At 38.2% G+C, this 21,779-nt stretch overlaps 1 protein-coding gene and 1 pseudogene across 3 annotated transcripts in view; one reads left to right on the top strand and one right to left on the bottom strand.

Moving 5' to 3' along the window:
• The window catches only part of FAM120C (family with sequence similarity 120C), a 139,773-nt gene that overhangs the window by 16,683 nt on the left and 101,311 nt on the right, over positions 1-21,779 (bottom strand). For 2 of the 3 annotated variants that reach the window (XM_037512349.2, XM_037512350.2), the window contains exon 16: positions 9,846-18,585. The exons of the other annotated variant lie outside the window; for it this stretch is intronic. In XM_037512349.2, the coding sequence (XP_037368246.1) occupies positions 18,331-18,585 (255 nt within the window). In that variant the 3' untranslated portion in view covers positions 9,846-18,330. Of the gene's footprint in view, positions 1-9,845; positions 18,586-21,779 lie in introns of those variants that run through there. 3 annotated transcript variants of the gene reach the window in all.
• Positions 188-10,013, top strand: LOC119245658 (DNA repair protein RAD51 homolog 3-like; annotated as a pseudogene).

Genomic DNA, 21,779 nt, shown 5'->3' with positions numbered 1-21,779 from the left:
CCCAAAGCATAGTAGATTTAAAGCAGTGGTTCTTAATGTCTCTTGGGTCATAAACTTCCGTAAGAACACAAAAAATTTTATGGGCCCTTCTCAATGGAAAAAGGTACATAACATACACTAAAGACACAAAATGCTGCTTACAATTATCTGGTTAGGAGTAAGACAACTGCAACAATTCGGGTGAGACATGATGAGTACTAAACTAAGCTATGGAGGTATGGATAGAAAAGAGACAAAAGTGAGAAAAAAAGATGGTTGAGTGTTATAAACAGATCTTGGCATGAGTTGGTTTTGAGAAATGAGTAAAAATCATGAGTCCAGAATAGATCTCAGGTTGCTTTGTGATTTAGACAATTGACTAGAAGGTAGTGTCACTCATGGCGAAGTTGTGGAAGAGAGGATGGGTTGGAGAGGATGGGTTCTGTTTGGAAAATGTCATCACAGAGGCCTTTATAACATCTAAACAACTAGAGGATAAGCCATTTATAAGATTTATTTATTTTATTTATTTATGCATATAAGAATTGGGGTATAGATCAGAGGTGCAGGAGGTGAGAGGATTCACCAGAGACAGAGTGGGGAGCAGAACAGACAGATATACTGAAATACACTGTTGAGGGAAGCAGCGGGTGAGACAGGAGAGGTCTGGTGCACAATGTGGGTTATCTCCCTGCCTGGGGATCAAACTCTTGTCACAGTGGCTGGTTATAGTTTGAGAGCAATCAGAATTTAACCCCTGCACCGCCAGGGAAGCCTGGATATGCCATATATAAATATGAGTGTGCCAAATGATGGAACATCAAGATACAGAAAGCTTACTAATAGAATTAAAGGGAGATAACAACAATATAATAATATTAGGAAATTATAATACCATACTGAAAACCATGGACAGATCAACAAGTCAGAAAGCAAATGAGGAAGCAATAGCCTAAATGATGAGCTAGTTTATATAGTCTTAAAAGACATCTACAGATCATTCCACCTCCAAACTGCAGCATATACATTTTTCTCAAGTGCACATGGAACATTCTTAAGAATAGGTCATATGTTGGAACACAAGTAAGTTATCAATACATTTATGAAGATTAAAATATTACCAAGCATTCTTTCTGATCATAATGCCATAAAGATAAAAGTAAATATTAAAAAAAATTGTCTAAACATAAATACATGTAGATTAAACAACATGCTGCTCAGTAACCACTGTGTCAGGAGGAAGCTGAAGAAAATATAAAAAATACCTGGTTACTAATGAAAATGAGAACACAAGCTATCAGAATTTATGGGAGGCAGCAAAGTGGTCTTAAGAGAAAAGCTAGTAAGAATATAGGCCCACATTAAGAGACAAAAAAAATTCCAAATGATAGATTATTACAACTAAAGCAACTTTAAAAAGAACAAACAAGACCAGAAGTTAGTAGAAAGAAGAAAATAATTAAAATAAGAGTGGAAATAAATGAAATAGAAATTAATTAAGACGATACAAAAGAGCCATGAAACTAAGAGTTGGCTCTTCAAGAAGGTAAAATCAGTAAGCTTTCAGCTAGACAAAGAGAGAAAATATTGAAAAATAGAATTAGAAATGAAAGCAGAGAAATTACTCAAGATAGTATAAAAAGGGGCCTCCCTGGTGGCACAAGGAGTTAAGCACAGCACTACAAAGCAGTCACAGCCTCTGCAGCACAATTTCTATCCCCAGGGAGCATCCCACAGACCTCTCCTGGCTCGCCTGCTGCTCCCCACAGCAGTGTATTTCGGTAAGTCTGCCTGTTCTGCTCCCCACTCTGTATCTGGTGAATCCTCTCATCCCCCCCCAGCAACTCTGGCCTGTACCCCAGCTCTTGTATGCATAAATAAATCTTTAAAAAAAAGATAGCATAGAAATATAAAGGCTCATAAGAGAGTACTATGAACAACTATATGCTAACAATTCCATAATCTTGAAAAATACATATATTTTTAGAACAATAGAGTCTACAAAGACTGAATAAGGACGAAACAGAAACTTGAATGGACAGATCACAATTACAATAATTAAGACAGTAATTAAAAGTATCCCTGTAAGGTGCCTCCCCCGTTGGTGCAGCGGTTGAGCGCTGGGTTGTGAAGCTGCCCGCAGCCTCTGCAGCGCCGGTTTGATCCCCGGCTGCTCCCCGGCCACCAGAGGAGGGTCCCACATGGCGCGCAGACCTCTCCTGCCGCCCGCTGCTCCCCTCAGCAGTGTACTTCGGTCCTTCTGCCTGCTCTGTTCCCCGCTCTGGCCTGGTGAATTCTCTCACCCTTCCGCGCTTCTGACTGTACCCAGTGCTTGTATAAATAAATAAAAATAAATCTTAAAAAAAAAAATTTTTACCAGGAAAGTAAATCCTTAACTTAAAAAAAAAAAAAAAAGTCTCCCTGTAGGGTAAATGATTTTCAGGCTTTTCTGCCCTCCTACCACTAGGACTGTATACCTGATGGTAGGCACCTGCATTGTTACATTGTAATAAATTGTGTTGTTTAAGTCTGTGGGCCATGGTTGCAATATTTACCAACAGAAGCAGAGGCAGGAGAGAGAATAGGAGAGAGAAGGCGAGAAAGAACGCCAGAGAGCCAAGAGTGAAGACTTGAGGGGTCGGGGCTTGGTGGCCAGCCGGCCTTGCCACCAAGAACCCCCCGCCCCCAACCCCAACCCCCCCCTCCCCGCCGCCTGCCATGTACCCGGTTGCTGCACTACATGTAAAATCTCAATAAAAGCCTGAAAAAGCCAACGAGAGCTCCAGGACTCTCCTTTACCCATATGCATAGGATCTTAGAGAACCAGCTCTGTGCCCTTCCTGGCACTACGCTCCCTCAAAATAAAGCACCAGGACCACGTGGCTTTATAAATGAGTTTCATCAAAACTTTATAGAACTTCTCAGAAAAATAATACATGTGACTAACATGGTAGTGAAGGGACGCTAGGATTAAATTCTTCTATAAAAACGACTGATAAGGAAAAAATTGCAACAAGTTCCTGGCAGTACCCAGACTTTTCAGACAAAGTTGGTGGTGACCCAACGGAAGCAGGAGAAAGGTGAGAGCAACAGGGTAAGAGAGGAGAGAGAGACATAGATCTGGACTCCTCCCCCCTCCCCTACCCACAAAGCTGGACCAATTTGCCCAGGAAAAGAAAAGGAGATAAAATTTGGAGGCAGTAGGAAAAACCTGAGTCATCCAAGAACTTCAGAAGGTGACAGACAGGTGGGCAGAGGAGGCACAGGGCAGGCACAGCACCAAATGAGAGTCCCGGTGTTGGGGCGCTCCCCTCCCCTACCCATGTATTTCCCTCAGACCTGCAGGGTAGCACAGTTCTGAAAGTTTACTAGGACACACCTCTGCCATCACCTAGTGATCAGAAAAAAATCACCAACTACCTGATTGTTGGAAGTCAGGGGCCTCATGATCCCCCCTTGGGTTCTGAGAGAGGGTGGGCTATGCAAACAGGGTGAGAAAGGAAACAAGTGTGCAGAGCAAGACTGCTGAAGGCCACACACATTTTGGAACTGAGAGCCAAGCACAGGATCAGGGGTGCGGGCCCTGCCATAACTGCGGGCACTGAACCAGGAGAGCACCAGGTAGGCACAGCACTGAGTTCAAGCAGGAGCCCATGTGTTGATGTGCTCCCCTACCCTCCCTCCATTCCCTGAGATCTGCAGGGAAAAAGCACAGTTCTGAAAGTCTACTAGATGTCTCTGGCACCACCTAGTGATTAGAACAAAATCACCAACTACCTGATTGTTGGAAGATAGGGACTCTAAGATCCCCTTGTGGAACTAAGTAATAAACAGGGAGGGAACTTTAAGGGACAGTGCCCCTCAACATAGCCACAGGGTCAATACTCTTATAGAGTTTTGGCCTAACAGTGCTGGACTGGGACTGGTAAACAGTTTCTGACAACCCCAAAGAGATTTCCACCAGCACCAGAGGTACAATGTCCCAACACATAGAACAAATTAGAAAACAAACAACAGGGAGAAGGAAAAACACAAATAACCAAGCAAGCCTTTAGGGGACAGACACACCACAAAAAAGAAAATCAACCACAAAACTCAACAAGAAGGATATGGAAGAACTTCTCTACCTACTAGAGAATTTAAAATCATCATAATTAAAAAACATAAAGAAGACGAAAAGGTGGGCCTCCCTGGTGGCACAAGGGGTTAAGATGCAACCTGTGAGGCAGTCTGCAGCCACTGCAGCACAAGTTCAAGCCCCAGCCAGGGAGCTACCCACACGGCACAGCAGACCTCTCCTGGCTCGCCTACTGCTCCCCTCAGCAGTGTATTTCAGTCACTCTTCCTGTTCTGTTCCCCACTCTGTCTCTGGTGAAGCCTCTCACCCCCCACATCTCTGGCCTATGCCCCAGTTCTTGTATGCATAAATAAATAAAATATTTTAAAAAAAGACAAAAAGAATGAAATGAGAAAAATAATTAATAAACTGAAGAATGAAATTGAGTCCCTAAAGAAGAAAATGAAAGAAATGCAGGAGATCAAAAGATTAATGGAGGAGTTAAAGAACTCTGGGAAAAGCAAGAAAAATAGAATTGATGAAATGGAAGAATGGATAAGTACTCTTAAGGATACAGAAATAAAAAGAACCAAAAAAGAAAAAGAAGAAAAGTGCAAAGGAAAAAGAATGAAGAAACACTTCAAGAACTATCTGACACAAAGAGGAAAGGAAATATGAGTCATAGGAATTACAGAAGGTGAGGAGAAAGACCAAGAAACTGAGAAGCTATTCAAGTAGATAATCAACGAGAACTTCCCAAGCATGAAAAACGAGATATATAGACATACAAGAAGCAAGAACACTAAATTACCACAATGAAAGGAAAATTACAGCAAGACACATAATAGTAAAGATTTCAAGAGTCCAAGATAAAGAAAATATATTGGAGCTGATAAGGGGGAAGAAACAGATAACCTGTAAAGGAAAACCAATCAGGCTGACATCAGACCTCCCTGAAGAAATACTATAGGCAAAAAGAGAATGTAGTAACATATTCAACAAGCTCCAAAACAGCAAATGCCAACCAAGAATACTTTACCCTGCAAAGCTACCCTTCCTCAGAAGGAGAATTTCTCAGACAAACAGAAACTCCAGAAATTCATTATGATTAAACCCACACTGCAAAAATTCTAAAAAATTCCTAAAACCAAAACTAACAGAGGAATGAATAAGAAGAACAGAATAAGGTAAGGAATAAAATCACAAAAATACAAACAAAATGGCAAATACAGATGCCAACGTATCAATATTAACCCTAAATATAAATGAACTAAACTCATCAATGAAAAGACAGAGTAGTAGGCTGGATTGAAAAACAAATTCCAACCTTCTGCTGTCTCCAGGAAACACATTTAACTACAAAAAATAAATATTGACTGAAAGTAAAAGGTTGGAAAACAATCCAACAGGCAAATGGACCAAAAAAGAAGGCAGGAACAGCTATACTTACATCAGATGAAATGGACTTCAAACTAAAAAAAGTAAAAAGAGACATAGATGGACACTACATTATGATCAAGGGGACACTACATCAGAAAGATATAACACTCATCAACATATACTCACCAAATGAAGGAGCACCAAAATATATCAGCTCTGAAATCAGACATCAGAGAAAATACACATGTAGTAGGAGACTTCAACACACCACACTCAACAACCGACAGATCAATGAGACGAAAAATAAACAAAGACACAAGAGCCCTATTTAAAGACATAGAATGCATGGGCTTAACAGACATCTATAGGGCACTGCACCCAAAAAAGTCTGAGTACACATTTTTCTCAAGTGCAAAACATTCTCCAGAATCAATCACAAACTGGGCCACAAGACAAACATTAACAGATACATGTAGATCAAAATCATTCCAACTATCTTCTCTGATCATAAAGGCATCAAACTAGAAATAAATCATAAAAAGAAAGCAAGAAAACCTCCCAATTCATGGAGATTGAAATCCACACTACTGGAAGACCATTGGACTAAAGAGGAGATCAAAGAAGAAATTAAAAAAATACTTTGAGTTGAACAACAATGAACAACAACAATGACACCATTTCCAGAATGTATGCTATGCAGCAAAAACAGTACTAAAAGGAAAATATATAGCAATAGAGGAGACTCACATCAAGAAACAAGAAAGGGGGCCTCCCCTGGTGGCGCAGCGGTTGAGAGCTGGGCTGTGAAGCTGCCTGCAGCCTCTGCAGCACCAGTTCGATCCCCGGCCACTGGCAAGGGTCCCACATGGTGCGCAGACCTCTCCTGCCATGCCCGCTGCTCCTCTCAGCAGTGTATTTCGTCGGTCTGCCTGTTCTGTTCCCCGCTCTGGCTCTGGTGAATTCTCTCACCCTCCCATGCTTCTGACTGTACCCAGTGCTTGTATGAATAAATAAATAAATCTTAAAAAAAAAAGAAACAGAAACAAGAAAGGACTCAAAGAAACAACCTAATCTCCCATCTCAAAGAACTAGAAAAAGAACAATTAAAAAGCCCTAAAACCAGTAGAAGGAAAATAACAAATATCAAAGCAGTAAGAAATGAAATAGATATTAAAAAAACAATCCAAAAGATTAATGAAACCAAAAGTTGGTTCTTTGAAAAAATATACAAAATAGACAAACTTCTAACCAGGCTCACAAAGAAAAAAATGGGAGAAACACATATAAATAGGATCATAAATGAAAGAGGAGAAATTACCACAAACTCAGTTGAAATCAAATGAATAATCAGCGATTACTATGAACATTTATATGCAAACAAGTTCAGCAATGTAGAACAGATGGATAAATTCCTAGAACTATACAATCATACAAAGCTAGATAAAGAAGAAATAGAACACCTGAACATACCAATTACAAGCAGTGAAATTGAAACAGTAATGAAAATGAAAATGAAAATGGTAATGGTAATGAAAATTACCCCCAAAACAAAAGCTCAGGAACAGATGTCTTCACAAATGAATTCTACCAATCATTCAGAAATGAATTAGTGCCTATCCTAGACACACTTTTTTCAAAAATTGAAAAAGGAATACTACCAAATACATTCTATGAACCCAACATTACACTAATACCAAAACCAAACAAAGCCAACACACAAAAAAGAAAATTGCAGGTCAATCTGCCTAATGAATACAGATGCAAAAATCCTCAACAAAACCCTTGCCAACAGAATCCAACAATGCATCAAAGGGATAATACCCTTTGATGATAATACCATGATCAAGTGAGATTTATTCCAGGGGCACAAGGATTGTTCAACATCCCAAAATCAATTAATGTAATCCAACACAACAACAAAAAGAAAAAATAAAAACCATATGATCATATCAATAGATGCAGAGAAAGCATTCGACAAAGTTCAACATCCATTTATGATGAAGGACCTTGAAATTCTCAGGATAGAAGGAACATAACCTTAACATAATAAAGGCCATATACAACAAACTCATAGCCAATATCATCCTCAATGATGAAAAGCTGAAAGACTTTGCCGTAAGATGAGGAACAAGACAAGGATGTCCACTCTCACCACTGCTTTTCAATATAATACTGGAAGTCCTAGTCAGAGCAGTAAGACAAGAGTAAGACACACAAGGAATCCAAATAGGGAAAGAAGTAAAACTATCACTATTTGCAGACAATATAATATACATAGAAAACCCTAAAAACTCCACAGAAAAACAAATCAAAATAATCTACCAATTTAGTAAAGTAGCAGAATACAAAATCAACACACAAAAATCAGTAGCTTCCTATACACAATCTGAAGTCAAGAAAACAATTCCTTTTACAATTGAAACAAAAAAATCAAATACATGCACACAGACCAGTGGAGTTGATTAGAAATCCTGGAAATAACCTCACACATATATGGATAACTAATCTTCAACAAAGGAGCAAAGAATATGCAATGGAACATGGGCAGTTTGTTCAATAAATGGTGCTGGGAAAACTGGACCAACATAAGGAAAAGAGTGAATCTAGACCACTATCTCATACTATGCACAAAAATCAACTCAAAATGGATAAAATATCTGAACATAAGACCTGAAACCATAAAATATACAGAAGAAAATATAGGTAAAATACTACAAGACATACATCTCAGAAGAATCTTTAAAGACTCATCACCCAAAGCAATGAAAGTGAAGGAAAAGATAAACAGCTGGGATTACATCAAACTGAAAAGCTTCTGTACAGCAAGAGACATTAATCAAAAAAAAAAAAGAGACACCCTACTAATTGGAAAAAAATTCTTGCACTTCATACAACTGATAAGGGAATGATCAGAAAGACATATTTAAGAACTCACATGACTCAACAAAAACAAAGTAAACAATCCAGTCAAGAAATGGGCAGGACCTCCCCGGTGGCGCAGTGGTTGAGCGCTGGGCTGCAAAGCTGCCTGCAGCCTCTGCAGCGCCAGTTCGACCCTTGCGAGGGTCCCAAATGGCTCGCAGACCTCGCCTACCCCGCCCACTGCTCCCCTCAGCAGTGTACTTCATCAGTCTGCCTGTTCTGTTCCCTGCTCTAGCTCTGGTGAATTCTCTCACCCTCCCGTGCTTCTGACTGTACCCAGTGTTTCTATAAATAAATAAATAAATCTTTAAAAAAAAAAAAAGGGAAAAAGAAATGGGCAGAATAACTTAAAAGTCACTTCCCTAAAGAGGAAATACAAATGGCCAACAGGCATATGAAAAAATGTTCAACATCCCTCATAATCAGGGAAATGAAATCAAAACCATAATGAGATACCACCTTACACCATAACAATGGCACATATCAAAATAACTAGCAACAACAAATGTTGGCAAGGATGTGGTGAAAAAGGAACTCTCCTACATTGCTGGTGGGAGTGCAAACTGGTCCAACCACTATGGAAAGCTGTATGGAGGTTCCTCAGCCAACTGAAAATGAAGCTACCATATTATCTAGCAGTTCCACTCCTAGGGCTCTACCCAAAGGACACAAAAACATAGTTGGGATATCTAAAGAGGAAGCCTTAGAAACTTTGCAAATTATAAGAAGAGAATGTCTCACAAATAAAACAAGCTATGTTGGTACAGCTGAGTCAGGCAAGAAGTTGTACAGCAACTTCTTGAGCAAGAGCATACCCAGAACTTCATAACTACCTCCTGTTCAGCTCTAGATAATATTATTGGGGGTGGAATACCCTTAATATTCTTGGGGGTGGAATACCCTTAACCAAATCAACAGAAATTTGTAGTGCACCAGGTGTTGGAAAAGCACAATTATGTATGCAGTTGGCAGTAGATGTACACATACTAGAATGTTTTGGAGGACTGGAAGGCAAAGTGGTTTTTACTGATACAGAGTGAAGTTTTATGGTTGAGAGAGTGGTAGACCTTGCTACTGCCTACAGGAACTCATAATGGAGAGGAGTACTCAAAAGCTTTGAAGGATTTCACTCTTGAAAATATTCTTTCCCATATTTATTATTTTCATTGTCTTGACTACACAGAGCTACTGGCACATGTTTACCTCCTTCCAGACTTCCTTTCAGAACGTTCAAAAGTTCGAATAGTGATAGTGGATGAAAAGCATTGCTTTTCCTTTTCGTCATGACCTAGATAACCAATCTCTTCATGCTCGATTACTAAATGGCTTAGCCCAGCAAACAATCAGCCTCACAAATCATCACAGATTAGCTGTAATGTTAACCAATCAGATGACAACAAAGACTTATAGAAATCAGGCCTTGCTGGTTCCTGCATTGGGGGAAAGTTGGGGACATGCTGCTACAATACCGTTAATCTTTCATTGGGACCAAAAACAAAGGTTGGCGACATTGTACAAATCATCAAGTCAGAAGGAATCTACAATACTGTTTCAAATCACACCTCAGGGATTTAGAGATGCTGTTGTTGGTACGTCTCATTCATTGAAAACACAAGGTTTGTTGAATTCCTGGAAGCGGTCACAACACTCAGAAGAACAAGAACCCAAAGACTAGTGTCAAAGCACACATATGTGATGAGACTGTGGAAATAAGTAGTTGAAGGAACCTAGTGAATACAGCCTAAAAGAGTAAAACACTCAACAACACAGAGCAAAGCAAAGAAGAAATGGACACCATGGCAAAAAGGATGAGGACTGACATAGTGATCAATTCTTTTTGACTTTTAAAATCAACTTTATTGAGGTATAACTTACATACTTATTTAAAGTATACACAGATAATTTTTGACTAATGAATACACCTCTATAACCAGTCAAGCTATAGAACATTTTAATCACCCCACAAAATTCCCTCTTGCTCCTTTGCCATGAACCTCCACCCTGCCTCTGTCCTTGGTAACCACTAATTTCTTTTTGTAACAGTCTTGTCTGCAGTAGAATTTTATAGAAATAGAATTATATAGTATATTTTTCATGTCTAATTTTTTTCCTCTAAGCATGTTTTTGAGATTCATCCTTGTTATTTTATCAGTAGTTCATTTCTTCTTATTGCTGAGAAGTATTCCATTGTATGAATATACCACGATTTGTTTATGCATTCACTAATTGATGGACATCTGGATTATTTTCAAGTTTGAGCTATTATGAATAAACTACTGCAAAAAAAATAAAGTGAACAATGTTGTAAAATATATATAATTAAAAACACTTTAAAGAATTTATGCCTGTTTTATTCAAAGTATTCCAAAAATCCAAGAAGAGGAACACATGTTAACACATTCTATGATGCCAACATTATCCTAATACCAAAACAAGACAAAGACAGGACAAAAAAAGGAAACAGTATTTCTAATAAACACTGATGCAATAATTCTCAATAAACTACTACCAAACCAAATACAACAATACATTAACAAGATCATATACCATGAGCAAGTGGAATTTATTCCAGGGATGCAAGGATGGTTCAATATATGCACAATAATAAACTGTAATATACTAAGTCAAAAGAAAGGATAAAAACCATATTACAATATCAACAGATGCAGAGAAAGTACTTGATAATACACCATCAATTTGTGATAAAAATTCTTAACAATATAAGGAACCTACCTCAACATAATAAAGGCCATATATCATAAATCCACAGCTAAAAGTATACTAAAGTAAAAAAGGGAAAGCATTCTTGTTAAGATCGGGAACAAGGCCAGGATACCCACTGTTACCACTTGTCTTTAATCTAGTATTAGAGGTTTTAAGAGTAATCAGATAGCAACAAGAAATAAAAAGAATGCAGATGATATATTACATATAGAAGACCTTAAAGACACTACCAAAAATTTACTATGAATAATAAATGAATATAGTAAAGTGGCAGGTTAGAAATTAAAATACAAAACATTATCTTGTTATTTTTGTGATGTGTGTGTATTTTTGCTTTACATACAGCTAAGAAGAAAAAGCAATTAAGAATTCCATTTACAATGGCATCAAATAGCATTAAATACCTGGGAATTAACCTAACTAAAGGGATGAATGATTAATACAGTGAAAACTATAATGCACTATTAAAAGATATGTAACAAGACATAAAGAAATGGAGAAATCCCACAAATGGGGACAATCAACATAGTTAACATCACTTTTGGTAAAATAGTCAAAAGTGATATATAGATAGATTCAATGTAATTCCCATTAAAATACCAATGACATTCTTCAAGAGGGTGGAACAAACAATACCAAAAGTAAATGGACCCATAAAAGACTCTAACCAAAGCAATCCAGAGGGAAAAAAGGAAAATTGAGGCATCATGTTACTTGATTTTAAACTATATTATAAAGCAGTAGTAATTTAAAAAGAGACATGAATAAATGGAAAACAACCAAAATCCCACAAACAAATCCACACATACATAAATACCTAATTTATGATTAAGAAACCACAGTGGAGAAAGTCTCTTTAACAAATGGTGTTTGGAAAACTGGATTGCCACCTGTAAAAGAATTATATTGGATCACTTTCCAACTCCATGCATAAATAATTTCAATGTTGATTAAAGACATATAAGACCCACATCAATACACTATACAGAAGAAAGCACTGGTGATGTTTCACGACATCAATGACAGAGGTGTCTTTGGAAACTCCTGCAAATTAAAAAGCTTTACACAATGAAGGAAAATTTAAGTAGATTAAGCAGACATTCTGCTGAGTGGAAGAAGGCATTCACACATCACACAACCAATAGCGGTTGCTAGCCAAGGTATACAAAGAACTCATCCAACTTAACAAAAAACCATGTAACCCAATTAAAAAATGTGCAGATCTGAAAAGATAACTTACCAAAGAGGTCAACAGATAACATGAACAAATGCACATGACTACTTCTAATAAGGGAGATGCAAGTCAAAAACCACAATGAGATGTCATCTCATATCTGTTAGATTGGTATACATTAAAAAGACCTCCAATAACAAGTGCTGAAAAGGATATGGAGCAAAAGGAAACCTAATAAATTACTGGTAGAAATGTAAACTGGTACAGCCATTCTGGAAAGTGGTTTGGACCTACCTTTAAAAACTAAAAATGGATATACAGTATGATCCAACATTTGGAAGCAATTTAATAATAATTAAATTGCCCATTAATAAGAGGATCAGATTAAGAGAATATGGTATAGTCACCCAGCGGAATACTATTTAGCATAAAGAAAGATGAAATGTTACCATTTACAGCAAAATAGAAGGAATCTGAAGAGATTATGTATAGCAAAGCAAGCCAGAATGACAAATATTGAACGATTTCACATACAAATATAATAAAGAATCAAAACAGATGAACTGATAAAGCAAAGTAATCATAAACTAGTGGATATGAATAATGGAAGTAAGGTTTCTAAGATTAAAAAGGAGGAGGGGAAGAAAGGATTAAAGGAATAGGTAATGTGAGAAAAAAAAGAAAGGTGTGAAACTCTGAGATAGATTCATGAATTTAAGGTAGGCTAGTTGGGATTACATGAGTGGTAGAGATGTTTTTTTTTTTTGGATTGGGTGTGGGGTTATATGTGTTTGTTAGGAGGGAAACACCAAGACTCTCTTTGTATCTTTTCCTGACATTTCATGGAGAGCCAGAGTCCTTCCAGTAGGCCAAGTCAACAGAATGAGGCCTAAAATTTAAAGCCAAACATCTTATAAAAATTGTTCAGATACTGACACTGCACACCAGAGCTCATCTGAACACTTTACAGGGCTGGACTCCAGAAGGTCTATTTAGTAATGTAGGAGAAGCTCCAAGTGTCTTATCTGTGAATGGCACCATGTTGGTTTTTTTCCAGAAATCTCTATCTATTGTCCTTGCAACAAACCCCTGGCTTGCTCACTAGCTGGAAGAGAAATGATACAGGTATTTCAAACAATAAGGAAGTTATTTTAACTTTTGCTGATTTCATGGCCAAGCACTAAAGCACTAGTTTTGGCATTGAGACCTTACTTCTACTCCCAATTTTAAACTTACCTCTTGTACTTTGGCATAAAGCAATTGCTGTACCTTTCAATTTATCATATAACTGAATCTGATTAAAATGAGAGACATCTAGGAAAAAAAAAGTCCACCCAAGTAAAGTTTAGCAGGAAACTAACTATGCCCTTCCTTTGATGATTTTTATTGGTTCACTTTGTCCTTATATTCAACTGAAAATAGGCTCCTAAATCTTTAACAACACTTCTGAATTGAGACAAGTATATCCCCCCCCATTTGCAAAAATGAGTCCAGAAATGGGAGAAGAAATTAAAACTTCACACAACCAAAATTATTTCACAGGTTTTTTTTTTTTACTAAAAGAATAGAGTTTTATTAAGTGCTGTAAGTTTCTTTCCATCAGCATTAACAACAGACCAATTTCCATCACAGAACAACTCCAGAGACATTCTCATTCCTTTCCAAAGCACTTCCATTAAATCCCACAGTTTCCCCTAGGAAGCATCCATTCAAACTTACATTAATAAACTATGGAGCTTTTATAGTGAGGTGGGCCAAAAAGGCAGGGAATTTGCAATCTGGGAGTGAGAAAGAGAAATACATATCCACTAAACACACTGTCAAGAGCACAGAGTAGTTAACACAGGAAAAAACAATGACAGACTTTCCTTTGTCAATTAACATCATTTATCAGTGAGCACTAAAAACCATTAACTCCTTGCAGTTAAAGTTTCTTTACCTATATGTTACTCTAAAAATAGAAGGGAATACAATAAAAGATGTGGGGGGAAATGTCTTTTGGGAAATAACTAAAATTGTACCATCAGATTTGGCAGGGTTATGAGAGATTAATAAAATGTGAAATATTTGCTTCATTTATACGAACATTCACTAGTCATTAGTTACTACCAACACAGACAAAAAGAGTATCTATAAAAGTACAAGGGCAATATCAAAAGTTGAAATGGGGGCCCTAGTACAGGGGATATTTTATTTTGCTTTTCACTTGGACAAGATCATTTTGTAAAAAATGAAGTTATCTTCTTAGAACATCAAAAAATCCTCTGGCAATATTGAAAATAATTAGCAGTAATAGGGGAATAGGTACACTGAGATCTCTCTACCTACACCAGAAGACTACTGCAATAAAGCCAAGGGAAAAGAAAATGGGGAATCAAATAAAAGGAGATGCCAAAGTCACAAAAGGGAGAAAAACATAAGGTGACACACGATGGGAACAATGAAAATGTACCACCCCCCCCCAAATTCCTCCCAGCATATTTAGGAAATATGCACCAGGAAGTGAACAAGTATGATGATTCAACCTTAGTACAATTATACTAACTACTTTAAACTGTGGTCTACTTGTATTTTCATTTCAAGAGAGGGGTATGGGGGGGTTATAGGAGGCTGAAAGGGTAGCACTGATGTGCCCACAAGAGCCTCCTAAGGTTCCAAAGGACTGAATCACTATGATCAAACAGTAAATTCCACATTCTTTCTATACTACATAAGCACTCCTCCCCCCACCCTCTCCCCTACTTTATCCACCCTCCTTAATGCCTTGTCTGGCTATTTTTCTGAATGTTCAAAAAATGTTAAAGTGAGTTGGCCAACAATGCCAGAAAATAAGGATGGAGACAAAAATCAAAAGTCACTAGCCAAAACAAGTGTCACTTCTTGGGCTTTAAAGTCTACCCAGCATACTGCTGGCTCAGAATGAAAATGATGCAAGTGAATGGAAGTTTATCAGGCCTGTTCCAGACCAGGCTGGCCACTGAATGAGGGTGGGAGTTATAGGCTGTCCCCAAGATACACTAGCAGAAATCAAGAACTACAAGTCTTTAGGGATCAGTGTTTACATACAGGGTGCTTTTGCTTGTGGTCCTATAAGGAAAGGGGTCATATCTAGGGATTCCTATGTGACTTTGTTCAAGATCACTTTGTCAGAAATGGAACCTCAAGTGAAGGATGGCCGTCTCTTGAAGTCACAACAAAGATCAGATCCACCTTTCCCAAGTTGGCTTTCAAATTGAGTGTTTGGCAAATAAATCAATTATAAGAACATGGCCCTTTATGGCTCTTTCTTGAAACCTTCCAAACCCAAAATCCATATAAAAATCAAGGTTGGAAGTAGGCTACCAGTTTTACCCTGGGCCAAGCTAGGAGAGTGAAGATGTGTTTGAGAAAAGCAAGCCTTTTGGCAAACTGGAAACATTCCTGTCAAAGCAGCAATTTACTTCTCACAGTGAATGCCTACAAAATAAGAAATCTTAATGCTGCAAGAGTTAACAATACCGTCATTTAATTGTGTCAGAGATTCAAGATGCACAGAAATAGCAACTAAAGAAAATAACTTTCCATAGAAGTCCAAATACTTCCTGTCAGAAAATGGAGACTACACACACACACACACACACACACACACATGCATGCACGCACGCATGCACATACACACACACGTGTGTGTTTATACACACATATACATATATATTTACTTTAACACAGCTCAGTGATTCTGGCTACTCTTAGAGCTCCAAAGGATTCCTCCCTCTGACTCCAGAAAGAAATTTCCAAGCAATCTAAGTTCACTACTAAATCTCTGGCTGGATATAGAAGTCCTAACCTTTAAGATGTTGTGAAAGGTGGGAAGGTCCAAGAAGGGGGCCAAAATTAGGGGAGCCGATTCCAAAGAGGAGGTTTTCAATACACTCTGTTCCTGGTTTTATCTGGTGAGGTATGCACTCTTGTTATACTGCTTTGGTGTATAAAAGAAGTGTCTGGGCAGGGGAGGGGCATTCTAGGGCTCCCTCCGCTTGCAAATTGTGGGTCAACTTAAACTTGATCAGAAAAGGATTAAACAGCTTGAGACTGTTTTTGGTCTTTCATGATATAATTAGTGTAAGTGAGAAAACAGCCTTCTGGTTGTCTGGGAAAAAAAATCACCAAGGACCTGCTGTGGGTTAAGATGCATGGGTTTTTCAAAAGAAGAGAAAACCCCACTAGTAGTCGAGTCAGTTGTATTCCTTTAGAAATGACACTCCTTGAGCAAGAATATCACAAAGCCCAAAGTTAGGTATGTGAGACTGGAAGCCTCAATTCTGAGTTAAGACACAATGCTAATCTGTTGTAAGACATGTTCCCAACCCTCATACTTAAGGTGCTGAAGAGGGAAACTAGAAATGCAAGGTTGTTTTAAGTGTATCTCCAGTAAGTAATAACAGCATTTTTGTCCTGGGCAGATTCTGGCCTCAGTGAGGACTTGGACCCATTTACAGAATACCCTCAAAGGCCTGGGCCAGAGTCCTCTGAAGTCTTCCTTGCAAAGCAAATGAAAAGATCCAGTAGACAAAATGTCAATGAACAAATGAAAACAATCTAGGAATGTAAAATCAAATTGTTGATTTCCTCACACTTCCCTACACCAATGCTAGTCCTCTCTTCTTCTGGGATTTATGGCAATCAGTTCTAGCCTGAGGCCAGTTTGATCCTGGAGTTTAGATGAAATTTTTTCCAAATTGGCTGTAAGCCCTGGTTATCACCTGCCAGTTCCTTTCTTTCTTCAAACCAGGCTGCTCCTTCATAAGGAAATGCCCAATTCTCTCCAATCCCATTCCAACCTCCAACCTGTTTTTACCAGTTGGGATATTAGGGTCTGTTCAAGATTAAGCTTGTGACAACACAACTGTTGTTCTGAATAGGCAATCTCTGGAAAGTACTATTTGTCTGCTTTAGAAAAGCCCATCTTCTCATAATTGTGATGAGCTGTGACTTAGTAAGAATCTTCAAGTGTGGTCATTTGAAACCTACCACTCCATAGCAGTGGAAGCTTTTCTAGGAAACTCAGTAAATCCTCTGGGAAATCAGCATGTATGTATGCATGTATGTATGTATACACACACACATATATTTATATATATAAAATATGTATAGATAAATAGATCTGTCTCTATATAAAGGGTATGCATAAGCATATAGATACACACTTTTCCATACATATCCATCCACACAGTCATACACACACACACACACACACACACACACACACACACCCGAGTCTTTTGAGTTTCCTTTCATACTCAGTCTCATTACATTGATTCCCACCCTTTGATTCCAACCCATAGTGTGGGGAGCAGGGAGTGGGTGGACTGCACCACATCTTCTATTTCACAAACATGCTTTAGTTTAGAGGCAGGAAAATCTGCCCAGTACTTTTCCGACTCACTTGAATCCCCCAATACAAAGGCCATTGGTAGTTTTTATGTGTGTGTGTTTTTTAAGTATATAAAATAAAATAAAAAATAAAAATAACCAACACTACCTCACTTCTCTGAAAACATCTACCTATCTGATTGTCAGGCCAGAGCTAGAGGTGGTGATACAAAATCCTGGGGTAGGTGAGTTGGAAGAAAAAGTGAAAAGGTGGTGGATAATGACTATATGTCAAGACTCTACCATTTCATGAGAAAAAAGAAGTCAGCAGCTATAAACAGTTGTTCCCACCATCCCAAGGGTTTTATAAATGAATATCATGAGAAAGACTCAGAAAACCAATCTAGAACTTTCTATAGGGCCCTATGTGATGACACCCTATTTCTAACAGTCACTGCCTTACTAGACTTCCAGGGGAGGTAAAGAGAATATTGGCAATATATATTCAATTTAAGAATAGGAGCTAGTCCTGTTGCCATTCATCTTTGACCAGTGCTTCCCTAGAAGCAAACCTCTAAGTCTAGAGGCCCAGAAAAAGACAAGGAAGGGTAAAAGAAAGATACAATGGAATATCCCATTGGATAAATCTTGGGTAAGCATTTTTGTCCTCTAACTTGGGCCTAGAATCAGAAAAGTATAGGTTTTCCTTTCTTCCTGATGTATTGAAGCCATCTTCTGCTCGTTATTCCTCTTTCTGTTGTGCCACTGTTCCTATCTTTTGCTCTTGTAAGCGGCTCTTTTCCCCATTCTTCATTGGGAAGTAGCGGTTACCATTATTACATATGTTGTTGTCTCTGGATAAGGCACACTGTGATGAAGCTGGAAGATGGTGATCACTCTTCTCTTCCTTGATCAATGTGCCATTGTTTCCATTTACCTGTGAGCAGGACCAGCCTTGATGAGGCTCCAGGGATTTAGAAACTCCATCTGAAATACCCTGTCAAAAACCAAGATATTCAATGGAAATGGTAATCCCAACTGTCTGACCTTTCCAAGGATAGTTGTAAGTTAGCCTGTAGAAGCAGCTTCTGGTCTTTGAAACCAACAGAAAGCCCAAAGCCTGTTAATGCCTACTACATTCTGATACTATTCTGAGAACTTAGGATGACAACAGATGGATCTGATTGAAATCCAGTGGCAATGATCAACAATACAGTAAGACACAGCTAACATTTACAAAGTTTTACAATGTATTTTTCTAATACTAATAGGGACCCTAAGAGGGTAGACATTTTATGATGCCCTATTTACTGATGAGGAAGATGAGGCTTAGAAAGATTAAAATAACTTGTTCAAGGACATCCAGATAGAAAGTAATGGGGCCAGATTTCCACTCTAGGACGGTTAGCCTTTAAAATCTATTCTCTTAACTGCCATGTAATGGTGTGCAATGATGACAACTGGACATTTAAATGAAAGGAAAAGAAACCATAAGGTCTATGTCCAATATTCCATAGACTCTTTCATAATTAAAGTCACTTGTTTTTCTTTTAATTCCAGAATGTGACTACTATTGAAATACTAATGGCATGAACTGCATTACTTTGTGATGTAGTACTGACTCTCAACGAGAGGCTCAAAAAAGTAAAATTACTTGTCCAAAGTCATTGGCATGCCTAAACTTGCATCCAAGTCTGTTTGACTCCAAAGATCTTGTTCTTTCTACTAAGTGTAATACGTAACTGAGACCTAATACCTGTTGAAACTGTGGTCAATCATAAATAATATCTACTTTTTATTGAGCACTTCCCATGTTCCAGGGTCCTTGTTAAACACTTCACATATATTATCTCATTTAACAGTCAAACTAACCCTGATGTAGGTAGCAATTTCTCCATTTAGCAGGAAACTAGGGCACAGAGAGGGTAAGTAACTTGTCCAAGGCTACAGAACTAGTAAGTGGCAGAGCCCAATTCAAAGCCAGATCATGTAGCTCTTAACCCTGTACAACATGGAGCCTACTGTGAAGTATTGCTCAAGAACCTGGAAATGAGGTGAAACTAGTAAACATCCACACACTTATGGAATTAGCCACCTGAGGAAGTTAACAAAGAAAAAAAATTATAAACATATGACTTAAGAATTTAGGAACATACAAAACTCCATTGACCTTGGAATAATCTCAAGAAGACAGAACAATAATGTAAGCAGGTTTAATGAGATGGAATGATTATCTCTAGCTTTGAGGAAACTGGAGATAACTGGGGTGACTGAACAATGAAAAGACAATCAGCAAGGCTATCATCAGCAACTCCATTCAGGATTAACTAAAAGAAGAAGGATTAGCTAAACATGAAGTCAACATGAGAATTTGCTTGGCCAGGTAACCTCTCTAGAGTGAATATCAATGCCCCCAGCAATCTTAGTGAAGAGAAATGTAATATGACCTATCATCCCATGTTTTCTCCCAGTTTCCTCACCTGTAAACTAGAGAATAATTCGATTTCATAGCTTCCTGTGAGGATTCAGTGAGACACAATGTAAAGCGCGTAGGACATGTTATACCTGGCACACAGGAACAACTCAAAAAATACCTGGGGACATGAATTTATGTCTCCAAGTAAATTTCTGGTATGGTAGTCTCTCCTGAAGCTTATTGTTGGAGATAGAGACCTCTTTTAGAAATGGATAAGAGCATGTATACTAAAATCAGTCAGACCTAGGTCTGAAGTTTGTCTAACAATTATACATAAGGCTTTGGATTCAATCAGCTAAGACAGGAATGTTAATTAAGATGTTAATTTGATGGATAAATTTGGGCAAGATGCTTCATCCATCTGAGCCACAGTTTAGTCCTGTTTAAAATGGGAAATAATAAATACCTCACATGAATTTATAACTGTGACTAGGAAGAAGTGTACAATATATTGTGATAATTATTTCTTCTCACCATAAATGAGTACTTTATCTTTCACTTCCTTCCTTCTCTTTCCCCACCTCCCTCAGCTATTTCTGTGATCTTGGTTAATTTGAGTCAATTACTGAGTGATGGATCCACTCTTACTGTACCAAAAAGATCAGGTTTCTCAGATTGCTTAATGGTCAGACCCTGAATCATGATGAATTCTCCAAGGGTGTACTACCTTATGGGTACCTATTTGAGTTACCAGTTTTCCTTCTAAATGTAAGCACCTTTACCTCACTGAGAAGTTTCTGGAAACAGCTAAGAAGTTTTGGGAAAATTCCAAAGTCATTGCTCTTTGCCTTTGGAGTATATTATAAACACTTTATGTGGGGGACTTACCTATTCTTGTTCCATTTTTGGTTCAAAATAACATTAAAGGAAATCTGCATTCTTTGACAAAACATTAGACAGTGGAGGTTAACAGATGCAGGAAAGCTGATTTGGAATTGAGAACTAATAACACAGCTGCCCTGCAGTGTGGTGCAGTCAGTGACCTTTGTGAGGGTAAAAGATTACATATAAAATGTCTCATACAGAGTTGGTAGAAAGTGGGTACTCAAGAAATGGTAGTTTTTATATTACGAGGAACCTAAAATTGACTAAAATGTTGGATGACAACAGAAACAGGCTATCATATTTGGAGGTATAGGATGTGTGTAATGACCAGGAGAATTGTGATATAATCCAAGGTACAGATTAGAAGAAAGTTTAAGACCAATTTGAGCCATTAAGAATATGCAGAATGGCAATATTTCTATCCCCCCCCATATTAAGGAAAGGCAAAAATCTAATTTTCTAAGCATCTCTGGTAGCTCCCCAGAAGCTGTGGCTGGAAATCTCACTGTTAACCTCATTTTGGCCTCTTTACAGCTTCATGTAGCATATACTATGCTACGTATAGTCTTTTCTTTTTAAAGATTTATTTATTTATGCATACAAGAACTGGGGTACAGGCAGAGGTGGGGGGGTGAGAGGATTCACCAGAGTGGAGAGTAGAACAGGCAGATCTACTGAAATACACTGCTGAGGGGAGCAGCAGGTGAGACAGGAAAGGTTTGCTGTGCCATGTGGGTCACCTCACTGGCTGGGAATTGAACTCGTGCTGCAGTGGCTGCAGATTGCTTCATAGTGCTGCATCTTAACTCCTTGCGCCACCAGGGAGGCCCTGCTATGTATAGTTTTAAGAACATAGTCTTTGTTATCTATCTTGTGGCTTCATTCAGGGA

Source organism: Talpa occidentalis, unplaced genomic scaffold (assembly GCF_014898055.3).
Source record: "Talpa occidentalis isolate TD23 unplaced genomic scaffold, MPIMG_talOcc4v2.1 talOcc4.15, whole genome shotgun sequence".
Taxonomy (NCBI): Eukaryota; Metazoa; Chordata; class Mammalia; order Eulipotyphla; family Talpidae; genus Talpa; species Talpa occidentalis.
This window is presented reverse-complemented; position numbering and strand designations above follow the sequence as displayed.